Consider the following 18,040-nt stretch of genomic DNA (forward strand, 5'->3'; position numbering starts at 1 on the left):
GCAACCCCTGAGGGGTCTGATTCCACCGTGGTTCTGCCCCTTAGTGCTGTCGGGCCGGCCCAGACAGGCAAAAAAATGAGTTACAACTCCTACAGTATTGGCCTTTTTCTTCCTCTGATCTCTATAATTGGAAAACTAACCACCCACCTTTTTCAGAGAACCCTACGGAACTTACAGGTCTGATAGAGTCCCTGATGTTCTCCTACCAACCCACATTGGGATGACTGTCAGCAGCTTCTGCAGATTTTATTCACCACCGAGGAGAAAGAAAGAATTCTCCTCAAGGCTCGAAAAAATATCCGAGATGACGCTGGACACCCCATCCAGATCCTGGCCGAAATAGATGAAGGATTCCCCCTGACCCGTCCTCAGTGGGACTACAACACACAGAAGGTAGGGAACGGCTGTCCATTTACCGCTGGGCTCTGGTGGCAGGTCTCAGAGGGGCCCACCAATTTGGCGAAGGTAAGAAAAGTCATGCAGGGAGCAACCGAGCCCCCCTCGGTGTTTCTAGAGAGGCTCATGGAGGCATACCGGAGATATACCCCTTTTGACCCTAAGTCAGAGGGACAGCGAGCCTCCATAATCATGGCTTTCATTAGACAGTCAGCACCTGATATTAGGAAGAAACTACAGCGCATTAGCGCACTGAGAGATTGCAAGATTATACCATCAGGGATGTGGTGAAGGAGACTGAGAAAGTTTATCATAAAAAGGAGACAGAGGAAGTGAAACAGGAAAGAGGAAAGAAGGAGAGAGCTAAGGATGAGGAAAGAGGAAAGAAAGAAATAGCTGAAGATGAGGAAAAAGAAAAGAGAGAGAGAGAGCTAAGGATGAGGAAAGAAAAGAAAAAAGGCAGGAGAAGAATCTGACGAGAATACTGGCCGCAGTGGTAGGAGAAGGAAGGCGTCAGGGAATAGGCAGGCCTAGGCAGACAGGGGACCTGGGCGACAACAGAAGGCAGGGGCCAAGGAGACCCAGAGAAGATTTAACGCTGCCACCTGATCTCAAAGATGCCTTCTTCTGTCTGAGATTGCACCCTAACAGCCAATCCCTGCTTGCCTTTGAGTGGCAAGACCCTGAAAACAGAAGAACTGGACAGCTTACGTGGACGAGATTGCCCCAGGGGTTTAAAAACTCCCCCACCCTATTTGATAAAGCCTTACATTGGGACCTTGCCCCTTTCCGTACTAATAATCCCCAGGTGACTCTTCTACAGTATGTAGATGACCTCCTATTGGCTGCAGAGACCTGTGAAGAATGCGAGCTTGGGACTCAGAAAATCCTGGCTCAGTTAGGTGAGTTGGGGTATCGGGCTTCTGCCAAGAAGGCACAACTGTGCCGGACTGAAGTGACATATCTGGGATACAACACCTTGAAAGATGAACAACAGTGGCTCACAGAAGCCAGGAAACGGACAGTGAATCAGATCCCGACCCCAACCACCCCTCGCCAGGTAAGAGAATTCCTGGGGACCGCGGGATTCTGCAGGCTTTGGATTCCCAGGTTCGCCACTCTGGCAGCCCCGTTATACCCTCTAACAAGAGAAAGGGGGCGTTCACTTGGACTAAAAAACATCAATTGGCTTTTGAGACCCTCAAGAAGGCATTGCTACAAGCCCCTGCCCTAGCACTGCCTGATCTGAACAAGCCTTTTACTCTGTACATCGACGAGCAGAAGGGGGTTGCCAGGGGGGTCCTTACCCAAACTCTAGGACCCTGGAAGCGCCCAGTGCCTATCTGTCAAAAAAACTGGATCCTGTGGCCAGTGGGTGGCCCTCTTGTTTGCGGGCGATAACAGCTGTTTTGGTAATGGATGCCAATAAGTTAACCATGGGCCAGAATGTGACAGTGGTGGCCTCCTACGCCCTCGAGAGTATTATCAGACAACCACCAGATCGATGGATGACCAACGCCCGGATGACCCACTACCAGAGCTTGTTGCTGACAGAGCGGGTGACTTTCGCTCCGCCCGCCATCCTTAACCCTGCCACCTTGCTACCCGAAGCTGGTGAGACCCCAGTACATCAATGTGAAGAGATACTGGCTGAAGAAACCGGGACTCGGTCAGACCTCACTGACCGGCCGTGGCCTGGGGCAAAAACTTGGTTCACCGACGGAAGTAGCTTCAAGGTAGAAGGTAAGCGGAGGGTTGGGGCAGCGGTAGTGGATGGGAAGTCTGTCATCTGGGCCAGCAGTTTGCCAGAAGGAACATCGGCCCAAAAAGCTGAACTTATTGCTTTGACCCAAGCTCTAAGACTGGCGGACAAAAAGGCTATCAATATCTACACTGATAGCCGGTATGCTTTCGCAACAGCTCATGTCCACGGAGCAGTTTATAGACAGCAAGGGCTGCTGACTTCAGCTGGCAAAGACATTAAAAATAAAAAAGAAATTCTTAGTTTGTTAGAGGCTGTCCATTTGCCCCGCAAGGTGGCGATCATCCATTGCCAAGGACATCAAAAAGGGACCAGTCCCATAGAAAGGGGGAACCAAAGGGCTGACCAGATGGGCAAAGAGGCGGCACAAGAACCGATGACTCTAATAGCTAAGATTATGCCCCAACAGGCTGAGGAGATTCCCGAGAAAAGGATCCTCACAGAAGAAGAGGGGCTAGAATACCTGGCTAATATACACCGCCTTACCCACCTAGGGCCCAAGAAGATGACAGAACTGGTCAATAAGTCTCCCTATCACATCCCCAGACTACAAAAGACAGCAGAGGGTCTGGTAAAAACCTGCAAGGCTTGTGCCCTCACTAATGCCGGGTCCAGCAGACACTGTGCAGGAAAGCGCTTGTGGGGAGATCAACCTGGAACTTATTGGGAGGTCGATTTCACTGAAGTCGAACCAGCCCGATATGGTAATAAATACCTTCTAGTTTTCATAGACACCTTCTCGGGGTGGGTCAAGGCATCCCCCCCCCCCACACACACACAAAAGGCGAATGTAGTGGCCAAAAAGATACTTGAAGAAATCCTTCCCCGGTTCGGGATACCTAAAGTAATTGGGTCGGACAACAGGCCTGCCTTCGTCACCCAGGTAAGTCAGGGACTTGCCAGACAATTGGAGATAAATTGAAAATTACATTGTGCTTATAGACCCCAGAGCTCAGGACAGGTAGAAAGAACGAATAAAACTATAAAGGAGACCTTAACAAAATTGACCTTAGAGACCGGCGGGGGTGATTGGACAGCCCTTCTCTCCCTTGCCTTGTTCCGGGTATGGAACATGCCTGGACCGTTGGGACTGATACCCTTTGAGATACTGTTTGGTGCACCACCACGACTGTTTAAAACCCTAGAGAGTGTAGCGTGTCCTGATGACAGTTTTGTGCCTTCCACCCATCTTTTAGCCCATTTAAAGGCTCTCGAGACGATCAGGCGAGATTTTGGGAACAGCTGAAAGACGCCTACACCGCTAGAGATCCTACAGTTCCTCATCAGTTCGAGATTGGAGACGCTGTCTTGGTACGGAGACACCAAGATGGGAATCTCAAGCCTCGGTGAAAGGGACCCTACCTGGTACTGTTAACGGCTCCAATTGCCGTTAAGGTAGAGAGAATCCCCACCTGGGTCCATGCTTCAATGTGAAAAGGGCTGCTCCTGAGACTAGTCAAGATGAATGGATCCTGAAAAAGACTAATAATCCTCTTAATTTGCATCTGCGTTGCACACTCGACCCTAAGTCAGGACAACAACCCTCATGCCCCGATGCAACAGACTTGGGAGGTGATCAATAAAGAGGGGAACAAAAAAAACAAAACAAAACAAAACAAAACAAAACAAAAAAAAGGCTGGATAAAAGACAGAAGGACATAAAAGCTCAACAAGGTTGGTTCGAGTCCTGGCTCACCCGGTCCCCCTGGATGACTACTCTATTTTCTGCTTTAGCAAGGCCAGTGCTGGTGATATGTTTGATTTTAATGTTTGGCCCGTGTGTGGCAAATAGATTATTTGCTCTTATTAAAAATAAAATTAGTGCTGTTCAGCTGCTGGGACTAAGACAACAATACCGATTGATAAGAGACCCCGACAGAGTCTGAATCTTTTAGTCTAGAATAAAATAATACTTAAAATTAGAACAGATATTCTAAGATTAGAATTATCCAGTAGAAAAAGAGGGGAATGAAAGAGAATTGTTAATTAGCATTAAAGCAACCAGAACAGCAGAGCTTTCTAACTCATAAGCCCAAATAGTTGAGACTGCAGGTTGGCAGGTTTGCTAGCCCAAGGCCCCAGATGATAAGTCACAAAGAATGCGGAGCTAGGAGACAAAGGCCTATTGAGTGTTCCAGGGACCAGCTGGCCGTAAAAGATAGGGAGGGTACACAAGGACAAATTCCTGAGAGAAACAGGTACCGGACATGGTCGAGTGAGAAATGAGCCAAGACCCCTCATCCGAACTTATGGTATTTGCTTAATCCCCCCTTGAGGCCCTCACACAATGTTCCAGGTTTGAGTTTAACCAGATGTGTCGTTAGCTCAGATAAGCATCTACCCTCGGGTTCCGAGAAGAACAGGGACCAAGGACTGTTCCCGTGTGATTAAGTCTGACCTTACCCCAGATCTGCCTATGCAATTTGCTGATGTTCAAATGTTTGAAACAACCAATCGTGTGTGGCCGCGCCAAAACTTCCTGCTCTCCCCCGACCTTTGTCCATATAAACCCTAAGCTCCTGGGCTTCTGGGTCGACCCCTCTGTCTCCTGCATGAGATACGTGTCAACCTGGAGCTCCGCCAATAAACTGCCTCATGTGTTTACAGCAAGACAGTTGTTTGTGTGTTTTTGGGTGCGCGCCATACTGAGGCTTGAGTGAGGGTCTCCCTTCAGGGGTCTTTCAGAAGAGGCAGCCTTACTTTGCCAGGCAGTAAAGTAAATGGGTTAAAAAAAAAAAAAAACAAAACCCTATCAAAGAAGGAACCCCTGCTTAAGCCAGGGCAAGGCTGCAGCCAGAACTGAAACCCTAAAAGCAAACCCCAAAGAGCCAACACCAGAGGCAACCCCAGCTCACACAGCCCAGGAAGACAGTGGGCGGGGTTTCATCATGCACTGCCCCCAGACAGCTACTTCATCCAAAGGAAAACAACTACTATGCAAGGAGTTCCAAGGAAAAATGAAGTCACTTGAATGCCTTAAGAAAAAAACACCAAACCCAAACCACTTGCAGAAACTCTAGAGGTTTCGCGGCTCAGTGGGGTGCAATGTGCTGCTGGGGAAGGTTTGTGCCCTTTCAGTCTGGCACATGCAGGTCTTTACTCATTTTAACCACATCAAGAACCCCTCCCCCCCCCCCCCCCCCCCGACCCCACCCCCCTGCCGCCCACCAAGAGATGCCATTTTCTCAGCAGGGAAAGGTACAAAAAAGAAATGCGAAATGGCCTTGTTTTTTTTTTTTTTCCCCCAGCAAAATGAAACACTGCTATGTTTTATTCATGCAAAGTGAAAACCCCTTTCCTTTACAGCATTACAAATTGAATTTGCTCTTGTAAATTGCTGTTAAGGAAAAAGAGAATCAAAGGCAAAGGAAAGTTAAATATATATACATACACACACCCAAAATACAAAGGCTCCTTCTTTCAGGGCACAAAAGCTCAGGGGACGAATGGGAAGAAACAGAACCTTTAAGAGGCAAACTTGCTTCTTGATTCATTACTCCAAAAGGTATCAGGCTCAAAGACACCCCCACCCCTAACCACAGAGTCATATGGAAGCCCTAACGGTCTAGGGCTTACACTGTGCTCTTTGGGGGTGGGGATGGAGGTGGGGCTCCTGCTCAGTAGGTCAACTGAACTCATCAGGGCTTGCAAGCATTTCTTATCCACTATCTCCTGTGATGAACTATCCTTGAAGCCACTGGAAGTGTGACTTGCCCCTCCCCACCCACAGCGCTTTGAAATGGAAGCCATGTAATTAGCTGCATCTGCTAAGTACATGTTGCATTAAAAAAAAAAAATCAAAAGTAAATATTCATTAGCCACTTACATGTTTTCATCACTGTGCTAATTACTATACACACTGGCTGGCGCACATACACATGTTCTGTTGTCCCCGTCAGGATCTTTGTTTCTCAGATGAGAGAAGACGAGGCACAAAGAGCTCGGACAACTTTGCCATCTAGAACCCAAATCATGTTCTCTTGTGCATATGGTTGGATTTATTTTTAAAGAAACAGTGTAGACTGAAAACTTGCATCAGTAAAATCTAACCTCAAAAATACACAACAGGACTAAGAATGTGCCACGGTGATAGAGCCCTTGCTTGGCATGCTTGGGGCCGTCGGTCAAGCACCACTGCAAACAAAACCAAAACAAATGACAGACCCGTGCACATTTCTAGTCGTGCAGATATATAATAGCTTCTACTTTGGCTCCTGCTGTTCAGATAGTCATAGGGGACAGAAATCAGGAAAGTAAGAGCTCTCTACCGAGGTACCACGCCTTCGTAGATGAGTAACGGTTACCTCAGAGTTTGTTTGTAAAAGTTATTCACCGGCGTGAAGGCAAGAACTCTGGTACAACAGCACTGGGACTCCTCACTGCGGTATGGATAGCTCAAAGACGTGCTCTGCTCCCAGAAAGGTTCAACCCAATCAATATTCAGAGAATTCTTTTTTTTTTTCTTTCATTTTTGTTAGTTTGTTTGGTTTTTCTTTCCTTGTTTTTTTTTTTTCCTATTCTTTTTCATTTTTGGTTTTTCGAGACAGGGTTTCTCTGTGTAGCCCTTGTTATCCTAGACTTGCTTTGTAGTCCAGGCTGGCTTCGAACTCACGGCGATCCGCCTGCCTTTGTTTCCTGAGTTCTGGGATTAAAGAGGTGCGCCACCTCGCCCGGGAAGAATTCTTTCTCACATCTGCTTCCAGCATAAATGCTTGTTCCCTGACTGTCAAATACTCAGCCACAATCCTTCCTTTCTGGTCTAGGATGTGGAACTGGTGAGGGACTAACAGACGCACTGGTGCTTCATGTACAGAAGGGCTGTGTGAGACAAGGCGAACCCTCCCCTTACAAAGGACAGGAGAGACATCTCTTTGACACCTGTGAGTTTTATCTACTTGTGTAGCAATTTTGTCCCTTTTCAATGTCCAACTGTTTGACCCAAAATGCTAGAAGATGCCCCTGTACCTTGGGAATTGCCAAAAATAGGCTACAACGGAAAACATCAACTGCATGTCACTCTGTCTATGGGCTGCTTTGCAATGGGGTCCGAGTACAAAGCTGGCTAAAGTTAGCTGTGACATGGCTTGAAAATCAGAACATCAGTTTCCTGTCACCTTGGAGCACAGAAGATTCACAGTACTTGAGGAAACGCATTTTCAGTAGAAGTCCATAAAAGCACACACATGGAATGCAATTGTTATAACCAAACATTTTAAGTGTTAAAAAAAAAAAGCTTTAGCTAAACCCAGGCCCCTTATCCTCATGACTTAAGAACTGAGGGCTTAGGCTTGTGGTGACCTCATCCTTTCAAATCAGCCTCCTGTGAAGAGATGTGACATTGATTAGAGAAAAGAACGGGGAGAAGCGAGAAGTAAAGGGGCTCAGGTTGTTCGATGAGTTGGAAACGTGATAAAATGAGGGAGAAGCATGGAGACGCCAAGGCAGGAGTCAGAGCGGAGGAAAGGACAGAAGCCAAGGAGGAAACGGCTGAGACAGCTTGGGAGGTGTGGGCGCGGGGAGGAGTGGAGACCCACTCTGGTCTGTCACATCTATTACCCGCTTCTGTTGAGTCTTACAGAGAGAGGTGCTATGAGATCACACTTCGGCGCTGGGCTTTACAGGCCCCGGTACTCACCGGCCATTGTCTCGGCCCACACCCCACACGCGGATGCTCACGATGGGCTGCGAGTGTAGCACGGAGCGGTCCATGGGGTCCACCAGGCTGAGCATGTCGTTTTCCAGGATCAGATACATGTCTTTGCCCTGGGAGTCAATGAGAAAACATGGAGGCCTTGCATCTGACGTGTCCCAGCCTGCTTTCTAGCCAGTTCTTATCTTTAACTACACTTCTGGATCTAGACAAATCACTAACAAGAATATGCCAGAGAATCTTCTTTTATGAACCCCCCATGCCCCCAGTCTCTGGCAGTTCCCCCCTAACCACCCTTCAAGCTAAGGACGCATTCCCCTTCCTTGACCCACAGCGATGTCTAGCTCCTCCCCTTTCCCACCCTCTGTCCATGGGATGTGGCCAGCAAAGGATGGGCATAGCTTTGCAGTGCTTCTCCCTACTTCCTCGTGCTTGTTAACTGAATGTCAGGTGTTACAACGAATGTCTGAGGTGCTTAGAACCCTCAACTCCCCTGTGGGAGCTTGGCTTACGTTCTCCAACTAGCAGCTGGGCACACTGAGGCTGAGGGCTAAGTAGTTGCCCAAGAGCTGATGCGGAGGCTGCAACGGGCACTGCCCTAATCCCGAGAGGGAGGCTCGGCTGGCTGCGGCTTGGATTTGTAGGGTGTGTGCCCTCTCTCTCCACACAGGTTGGCTCTCTAAGGGCAGGCACGCTAGCTTATGTAGCTTTATTCTTCCCTGTGCAATCCTCCTGCACACTGTAAAAGAGCTATTAACCGTCTGCTGGGCGGCTGAAAGATGCACTCTCCAGAAGGCAGCTCCCAGGCGGCCACACGGAAGCTCGAGAAACCAGCCTGAGTTGAGCATGAGGCCTCATGTTGGGGGCGTGGGTGGAGGGGCTCCAGCCCCAAAGGGACAGATGGGTTGCTCTTGGTATAGTTCCTGAGAATGATGTCAAAGGTTCCTAGACTGACCGAGCTGCCACGCTTGGAGTGCAGGGGCAGGCAGACAGCAGGATAGTGTTTAAGCTGTGGCCAGTGTCTGTAGCTGGGACGCAGAATGCCCCAGAGCCTTCCCTCAAGAGCAGATAAAGTTTGTAATTGAAATCACTAACAAAATGGCAACTTGCATGGACTCGTGTGGCCAAAGCATTCCCCACAGAGCCCGAACGATGGATTGGCTATCTGCAAATGGTGTTCGTGTACATGGCAGAAAACTTTCCTGTAAACCCTAGCCAAGGATGGGAAAGCCAGTATTTTGACTGGAGGAGAGCAAAGGCTATTACATTTCTTGTCCAGAGATGTGTTGTGATGTCACACTTCAGTGTCAGAGTCTGTCCTGCGTGATTGGACAGCCCCTGGGAGACAGTGAAGTCTCTTCTCCCATGCATGAGATCAGAGAGTCTGGTTAGCAACATAGCCCAGCCCATGGCAAGGCTCTTCCTCGGGACAGACGACCTCGGGGACACGTGGGAACCTGCTTCTTATCATGATGTGCTGCTGCTAGGCAAAACTGACAGCGCAGTTGTAAGCAGTCCAGTCCGAAAGCAAAGTTTCCTACCCATGTTCTGTTGGGGGGACACGTGCCGAGCACTAGTTAAGACGCTCCCGCTATGTTCTGCAGGCCACAGAGCATGAATATGGCTTTCCCCGTTTGAATGATTATTTCTTCTCCTTCTCCTTCTTCCCCTTCTCCTTTCTTTTTTCCTCCTCCTTCCTTCTCCTTCTCCTTCCTCTTCTTCTTTTGGTTTTTTGAGTCAGGGTTTCTTTGTATAGCTGTGGCTGTCTTAGACTCCCTTTGTAGACAAGACTGGCCTTGAACTCACAGCAGGCCACCTGCCTCTGCCTCCCTGAGTGCTGGGATTAAAAGCATGCGCCGCCACCGCCCAGCCTGTTTGTTTGATGTATTCTTAATGCAAATGCAGGGGTATTTCCTCATTACTCTCTATCCGGATATTCTCTTATCTTTTTAGTTGTGAGCCCTTACATATTATCTCAACTAATAGTTCAAAGTAGACTTGCTTTGTTAAAAGTGAGACAACACGTAGCCACTAATTCCACAGCTCGTGAGCAGTGACTGTCAGCTTCCAAACCAAGAACGCTAAGGGCAGTGGGCCACCTTTCAGAGCAGGACCGCAGGTGTGGGAATCATATGTCACTCTGAAAGTTCTGGTTTGTCTCGCCCCAAAAGTGTTACAAGGTGGACATTTCATTGTGCACACATAAGTGGGAAGGCTTCCGAGCTACGAAAGGTCAATGATGGATCTCTGAGGATTAGAAGGTCAGGGAGCTCATTCAGCCACTGAGAAATGCTCTTTCCTAGGGGCACCGTCCTGAGTGGCATGTGGTTGGGGCAAACTGTTAGCTACGCTGGTGCGTCATGCTGACAGTATCTGCCTACTGCCCTTGGCAAACACATGGAGCCCCTCACTACAAGGCCTCACGGAGCCTCGGGTTTCAGGAGACACGGCAGGACGTAGGAAAGTAGCTACGTGACCGTTTCCATGGCTGACTTACCTCTCCCCAAATGCCGACTGTGTCTCGGATGTCATTTTTACAGTAGGAAAGCTGCCGGATGCAGTTGTTGACAGCAACACTGCTCTTCCCGGGGGCGAGGTCTTCCTCTGCCATCTCTACCCAGCCCAGAGAGCGCACAGCAAAACACTGGAAGACAAAGTCAGAAGGCAACAGGTGACCCAGCGGTTGGGGCCCACCTGTATCTTGTTACTTGGAGCTACAGGGCAACTGCAGGGTCTGCTCAGTGCGCTCTCGTTTGTCTTGCTGTGGCTGATCTCCCGACTCAGTCAGCAAACGCGCAAATGCTGGAAGATGAGATTGTCACAGTTTGTACATCCAATCCCAAAATGCTTATGGTTTGTGTGGCGTGGTGCAGTATTTTCTAAGCACAAATCCCATGTACTCTCTAACATTTAGAGGTATTTTATTTATTGTTCCCTGCCCTTCTTTGGAAAGTTCTAGTATTCACTGTTTCCCTTTAACGTAAATAAGATCAGCATGTGCTTATTTTCTGTTACCAGAGGAGAACAGTAAACACTAACCCAGCTACGAACCCTTCAGTCTACAGAGGCAACCTGTCTGCCCGAAATGCTGGTGCAACGGTGGTACAGAGGTTGTAGGGACAACCCATTGCTATCCAATTGGGTTTAAGGCTCACTCCATGAGAGGAAACCAATGCCAACACCACTCGAGTGGCTGAGAACCTGAGGCAGGATAGGCCGAAGACCTACAGGAAAATGAAATACTGCTGTTCTGCTAATGGAGCACAGCAATACATGACTCCCGAGAACATGCTACTACACTCATAGAACAGTGCCTTGTTCAGCCGTTATCACAGGAGCTTCCACCTGCAGCAGGTGGGGATGAATACAGAGACCCAGAGCCAGACAGTATGCAGGGAGTGAGAGACCGTGTAACACTCAGTCCCAAATGGGGTATCTCTGACAAAGCCCTCCTCTTAGGGAACTCTGCGGGAGAGGAGGCAGGAAGATTATAAGTTCTAGAGGGCATGGAGAACACCAAGGAAACAAGGCTTCTAGACACAACAGGGCTGACTCCCATCTGAACTTATGGAGACTGTGGTAAAACGCACAAGGCCTCAGCTAGATGGGTCCCAGATTACACTTAAGGGCAGGCTCCATGCCCTGCAGTAGATGCCAACAGATCTGTTTTGGAGGGTTTTTTTCTTTGTCTCATAATGCTTTAAACATGTCTCCCCTTATAGGTATTGTATTTATATATTACGGTTTTGGATTTTTGTGTCTTCATGGGATTTGTGTGTGTGTGTGCACATGTCTATATGTGTTTCCTGTGCTTTTTCTTCAGCTCTTTTTTTAAAATTTAAATTTCTGTTCATTTATTTTATCTTATTCAGGTTTATATGCTTTTATTTTATTCCATCTTTGTATTATTATTATTATTATTATTATTATTATTATTATTATTATTATATTCATTTTTAAAAGATGCCTGTTTGTTTTCTAATGAGAGACAGCAAGATAGGGTGGGGATGTGGGGATGTGGGGAAGATCTGGGAGGAGTTAAGAGGAGGAAAAAACTGTAATCAGAATATACTGTATGAAAAAAACTATCAATCATCTATCTATATATTTATGTATCTATCTATCTATCATGTATCTATCTACATTTCTATCATCTATGTGTGTATGTATATATGTGTGTATCTACCTATGTACCTATGTATCTATGTAGCTATGTGTGTATGTATGTATATATCTATCATCTACACACAAACCAAAAAAAAAAAAAAAATCAGTTATGTTCTTAGTCCCAAGACATGAAACACAACACACAGCGTGAGCAATGCTCTTGATCCCACATTTGCTGCCCCAGATGATCCGAATTATGTTCTCTCACGCCTCCCTGCATCCCAAGGTCATCCTGTCCCCAGCGCCAGGCTGGGCAGACAAACAGCTACCTTCTGCCTTGAAAGCCAAGAGACAACTTCTCAAAAAGAAGTTGTCAACTTGAAAATGAAGCAAAGATACGTGACAATCTATCCCAGTGTGACCAACATGAAGCCTGGTCTAACCTCCTCCACTCCAGCACCGTGACCAGAGTGTGCAATCCGCTGCCTGGGTTGCTAATCACACTTCCTCAAGGGGAAAACTCAACAAAATGCTAAATACAGAAGCGACCCATTCCGCACACCGCTCGCAGACGCTCTCAGCCTAGCGGGGAAGGAGGGCTGGGTAGTGCCTGCTTGCTGCTGTGCAGTCAGCGCATGCGTGAGCTGTGTCTACGACAAATGAATCCCTAAGAGAAGACCGTCCCAGGGACTATAAGAGCTCCTCGGCTGTCTGCCTTCCGGGGACCAGCTGTGATGAGCCCCTCGCAGTCATCCGTTCTGCCTGTGTGAGTGAGCTGCAGGGAGGGGAAGACACTTGTCTGCTGGCTGGCCTGCCCCTCCTGCAGCTCTGCTTTGTCAGCCCCCAAACCAAACCTTCTTCTTCCAGGTGACTAGTCAAAAACGCCCAGGCACACATCACCAAACGCGTGCTTTATTAAAACCTACTTCCTGGGTCTGAGCTCATAGGCAGCCCAACCCCACTATTTCTCCAGGGAGCCAGGGATACTCAAACATGTGTCTCCCGCTGGCTCCCAACACGTGCTCTTGTTAGTAAAATCAGGTCACAGCCCCGCCTATGGCCTTGACCTTTAGACCTTGTCAATTTCCTCCTGCCTCTGAAGAACTGACTTGTTGTCTGGATGATATTTCCTTGCATTGCACACACTTTGTTTATTATGCATTCTTACGTGTGTGTGTGTGTGTGTGTGTGTGTGTGTGTGTGTGTTCTTTGGATTTTGGGTACTGCTCTTCTGTGTATGCAGGTGCATGTATGTAGACACCAGAAGTAAATGTTGGGTGTCTTCCTCACTCTTTTCCACCTTATTTCCTGAGACAGGATCTCCTGTTGAACCTAGAGCTCACCAAATCAGGATGGCTGGCCAACAAATAGGTCCCCAGCTCCTGTCCATGCCCAGACCACTCATTCCCTTTTGAGCATGTCACAGGGCCCCTGTCCAGGCCGCAGCATCCACACCAGAGGCTGAATTCACTAGGGTTCTCACCAAGATAAATACACATTCATTGTCCAACCCACCACTTTTGAGACCATAAGGGGTGGCTCTTAATTAACAATACAGAAGGTAAAAGAATATTGTCTACCCTTTGTCCCTTGAGTGCAAGAACAGATGGATTTCAATCTAAACAAACTCAGGAAAACACAATGGCATTTTTCTTGGCTTAAAAAAAATACACTCACCCAACCTACCATAAGTACATTTGAATTGTCGGAATTTTGTCATACCGATAAGGAAACAAAAGCCCAAACTATGTCGTCGTCGCCACCACCGCCACCGCTGCCGCTGCTGCCACCACCACCACCATCATCATGAATTTATTTAAAATCACAGCCATGCAGTTGTTTGGTTTCTGACCTAAAAAGCTTCACCACCATTTCATGTAATCAAAGCAAAATGGACAGAGGGAATCCTGCGCTCCTCCACAGACGGCTCCACCTGGTCCTTTCCAAAGAGTTGAGGAAAGAGCAGAGTGCCGCATGGTGCTGCCCCCATGTGGCCAGGAAGCTTCAAAGCAGTCACTGTGTTACCTTACCTATCCGAACTGGCTCTTGGAAACAAAAACTTCATTTTGGGTAAGGGAAGACTTGAAAATATACATTCAAGCCAGCAGTGGTGGTGCACGCTTTTAATATCAGCACTTGGAAGGCAGAGGCAGGTGGATCTCTGAGTTCGAGGCCAGCCTGGTCTACAGAGCGAGTTCCAGGGTGGTCAGGGCTACACTGAAAAACCATGTCTTGAAAAAACCCAAACCAAAACCAACCCCAAGCAAACAAACAAACAACCCCCCCAAAAGATCATTTTATTCAAGTCGCTTGCCTTTCAAGAGTTTTTAAAAGTGAAATTGAAAATGAAAAAAAAAATTAATATATACATTTTGACGGCTGCTCATTCCTTAGCAGCACTCGATTAAGAGGGCGATGAGCACTGGTGTAAGGTTTGGACAGTCTAAACAGACGGAGCTGGGTTCAAGCTGAGGCTCCGCAGGGTACAGGGTTGGACAGTCTAAACAGACGGAGCTGGGTTCAAGCTGAGGCTCCGCAGGGTACAAGGTTGGACAGTCTAAACAGACGGAGCTGGGTTCAAGCTGAGGCTCTGCAGGGTACAGGGTTGGACAGTCTAAACAGATGGAGCTGGGTTCAAGCTGAGGCTCCGCAGGCTACAGGGTTGGACGGTGTAAACAGTTGGAGCTGGGTTCAAGCTGAGGCTCCGCAGGGTACAGGGTTGGACGGTGTAAACAGATGGAGCTAGGTTCAAGCCGAGGCTCCGCAGGGTACAGGGTTGGACAGTCTAAACAGACGGAGCTGGGTTCAAGCTGAGGCTCCGCAGGGTACAGGGTTGGACAGTCTAAACAGATGGAGCTGGGTTCAAGCTGAGGCTCTGCAGGCTACAGGGTTGGACGGTGTAAACAGTTGGAGCTGGGTTCAAGCTGAGGCTCCGCAGGGTACAGGGTTGGACAGTCTAAAAGATGGAGCTGGGTTCAAGCCGTGGCTCCGTAGGGTACAGGGGGTGACTGTGGTCAGCCACTTCAGGTTTCAGTCTCCTCATATGTGACATGGGAATAGCACAGTGTTACCCGGCAAGTGACTGAGCTAAGGGTCTGTACATAGCAAGAAAGCAGTGAATGTTTAATTATGATCATTTCTGCCAGTAAATATTCCTTTCTACTGGTGAGTTTTAAACAGTTCCCTAGCAACCGGATGTGAGCATGTGGATAGACTTCTGTAGTAATGACACATGTGGAGTATGAGCTGTGTGTATGTGTGTATGCATGTGCACACGTGTGTGGTGTATGTATGTGCCCATGTGTGTGGTGTGTGTATTAAAGCACAGAAAAGAGGGTCATTCCCCTAGAGTCTCTGATGGGGCAGTTCTGAGCAGGGCAGGGCCCAGGAATCTGCATTTCTAGCAAGTCCCCAGATCACTGATCTTAAGCCTACTCTCTAAGATTATCTGCTGCGGAGAGGCGGCCCCACTCTCTACCCAGAGTTACGATGCTGGATGCGCTCTGAGTGTAAAGGCCTGGTTCAAACCCCAGGACTACACTTGCTGTTCCTGATTTTAGCCTTTCTTTCTAGTGTGCGAGCGTGTGCATGCGCATGCGCACGTGCAGGTGTGTATGCGTGAAGGCCAGAAGTCAACTGGCCACATCTCTGGAACCATCCATTCTGTTTTGTGAGGCAGCATCTCCCTACTGGGATGGGTCATCACTGATGGTGCTTGGCTGCCTGACCAGTGAGCTCCTGGGATCCCCCTGTCTCTGCTTCCTCAGTGCTGGGAATGGACAGACGCATGCACTGTCACTGTGCCCTGTGCTGCCACATGTCTAGCTTTCCACCTGGCTGCTGCAGTTTGAACTGAGCTCCTTACACAAGTACTTTACTGACTGAGCTGTCTCTCGGCCCATGTTAGTTACCTCTGAGTCCCATCTTTGGAGAGGTATGCGGGGGAAGGGGTGGGGGACACAAGACAGACAGACAGACAGACAGGCAGACACACACACACACACACACACACACACACACACACACACACACACACGACCTTTTCCGAAGGTCTGTGTGGTGGTAAAGAACACAGCTCTAAGCCGTGCTTTATTATGCCTGCATTCGAGGTCTCGGTTTCTCTAGCCCAATCAGCAGGTGCTCAGCCGCTGCAGCTCTAGGCTTGCTGCAAAGTGACACCACGTAAGCTCCTAGGGCCGCCAGGAGATTCCAAAGAAACAAAGCGGCTGGCATATTGTCTGGCATACGGCAGGGCACATCGGATGCTCATTTTCCCCTCCTCTCTACAGTTCCTAAAGACTCCATCTCTCTCTTTCTCTCTCTCGCAATCATTTTTCTTTCCCAGAACCGATCATTTCCTCCTTCCTCCGCCAAGTTCCAGGTCTTTCTTTTACTTCCTCTGACTTTGAATGCAGATTAGCAAGATGAGAGAGTACTGCAGGTCATCCCTGGCCCATGAGGACCTTTGCCCCAAGCCAGTGAGCCAGCCCACGCATGTAGAAAGAACACAGTGACTAATGTCCACCAAGTGTCACCCTGGTCACAGCATAGTGAGTAACGCTGTAACTGCTGAGGGAAAGGGACTCTGGTCTCAAAATAGATACAAACTAAAGAGACTTACACAGACAAGTTACAAAGTTAAAAGATAAATGGATACAAACTAAAGAGACTTACACAGAACAGTTAAAAAGTTAAAAGGTTAAATGCTACCAGTATAATCCTAAGACACCCATTTGTAGGGATGACCATTTTAGCCTGATTACTGAGCACCACAGTAACAATTGTATCTAGGAAAATGACATCCACTGAGCACCAATTAGCTCCGGAGACCTACACAGGTGAGGAAGGCCCAGCCCCTGCTCTCTGGAGGCTCCTAATGAGTAGACGCCCAGTGGGAATCTATCCTGTAGCACTTTGAAATGAGGGCAGGAAACAGCACAAGTCGCTGTAGGAGTAGGTCTGGTGCCTTGTATTTGTTAAGTGCTTGTCCACCAAGATTCTTACTGTTTACAAGCAAACGGTCGTGTTTAACCTTGCCTGGAAATTATTCCTAATTGGCTGATTAAAAAGCAGATACCTGGGCAGGCAGAAGGAAGGGACGGAGTGAAAATTCTCAGGCTTGGGGGACAGATGGGATCTTGGGAGGGAGAAGCAGACAGCTACTGGAGGAGGAGAAGGAAGAGGATGGCCTTGGGACAGGAAAGAGCCAGGTGGGCCCAGAGTAGGGACTGTGAAGTTCTACAAAGAAAGAAATGGCCCAGATAAACAACATTAGCAAGTATTTAGGGATTATGGGTTGGAGGTAGTTCAGATAGAAATTATTAGAAGCAGATGGCACGGGATGGAGGCTGGGAGATAACGGAAGTTAATGTCTTCCCTGCCCCGGGTGACAAGGCTGTTCTAAAATATTGTGCTTGTGAATGCAGGTTAAAGAACACCGCTGCAATAGCTATAGCGTAGTACTAAGCGTTTATTAGGCCCTACCATTAAAATAACAGCAACAAGCTGCATCGGCCGGGAGCCCATTGAGGGGTTTTGACTCAGAGTGAGTCAGACAGCTTCCTGAAGGGTGTGGTGCTGTGCTGAGCTTGTAAGACAATGGATTCACTCACTTATAAGAATTTTTTTTTATGCTTACTGCATGCCAAGGAAGAGGGATGCCTCAAGAGACACTCCATTGAGCAGTGCTTCAAAACTCAGCAAGTGAGGGATGAAGAGATGGCTCAGCAGCTAAGAACATTTGCCACTCTTGTCGCGGACCCAGGTTCGATTCCTAGCAACTACATACACGGTGGCTCACAACCATGAGTAACTCCAGTGCCAAGGAGTCCACCGACTGTTTCTTACCGCCATCATCCCCAGGCACGCATGTAAGCAAAGCACTCACACATTAAAAAAAAAAAAAAAAGAATTCTACAAGGGCACATTCATTTGGGCTGCCACACCAAGGGGTTGGCAACTTCAGCACTGCGGACAAAACAGTAGGATACAACTGTATGGAGAGTGCAGCAAGGAGCACAGTCACTTGGGGCCCAGGGAGAACGGGGAGCCAGCGTTTGCTCCGAGTCAAATGTGCTGGCGCTAGGGAACACTTCCCATGGCAACAGTGCCAATGCTTGTTTTAT

The 18,040-nt window shown here is 48.2% G+C and overlaps 1 protein-coding gene across 9 annotated transcripts in view; it reads right to left on the minus strand.

The window, feature by feature from the left end:
* Apbb2 (amyloid beta precursor protein binding family B member 2) overlaps positions 1 to 18,040 on the minus strand; it is a 315,732-nt gene that overhangs the window by 60,104 nt on the left and 237,588 nt on the right. For all 9 annotated transcript variants that reach the window (XM_051165209.1, XM_051165207.1, XM_051165208.1 and 6 more), the window contains 2 exons: positions 10,306 to 10,452; positions 7,794 to 7,921 (listed from right to left, as the gene is read on the minus strand). In XM_051165209.1, the coding sequence (XP_051021166.1) occupies positions 7,794 to 7,921; positions 10,306 to 10,452 (275 nt within the window). The remainder of the gene's footprint in view (positions 1 to 7,793; positions 7,922 to 10,305; positions 10,453 to 18,040) is intronic.

This window comes from Acomys russatus, chromosome 22 (genome assembly GCF_903995435.1).
Source record: "Acomys russatus chromosome 22, mAcoRus1.1, whole genome shotgun sequence".
Lineage (NCBI taxonomy): Eukaryota > Metazoa > Chordata > Mammalia > Rodentia > Muridae > Acomys > Acomys russatus.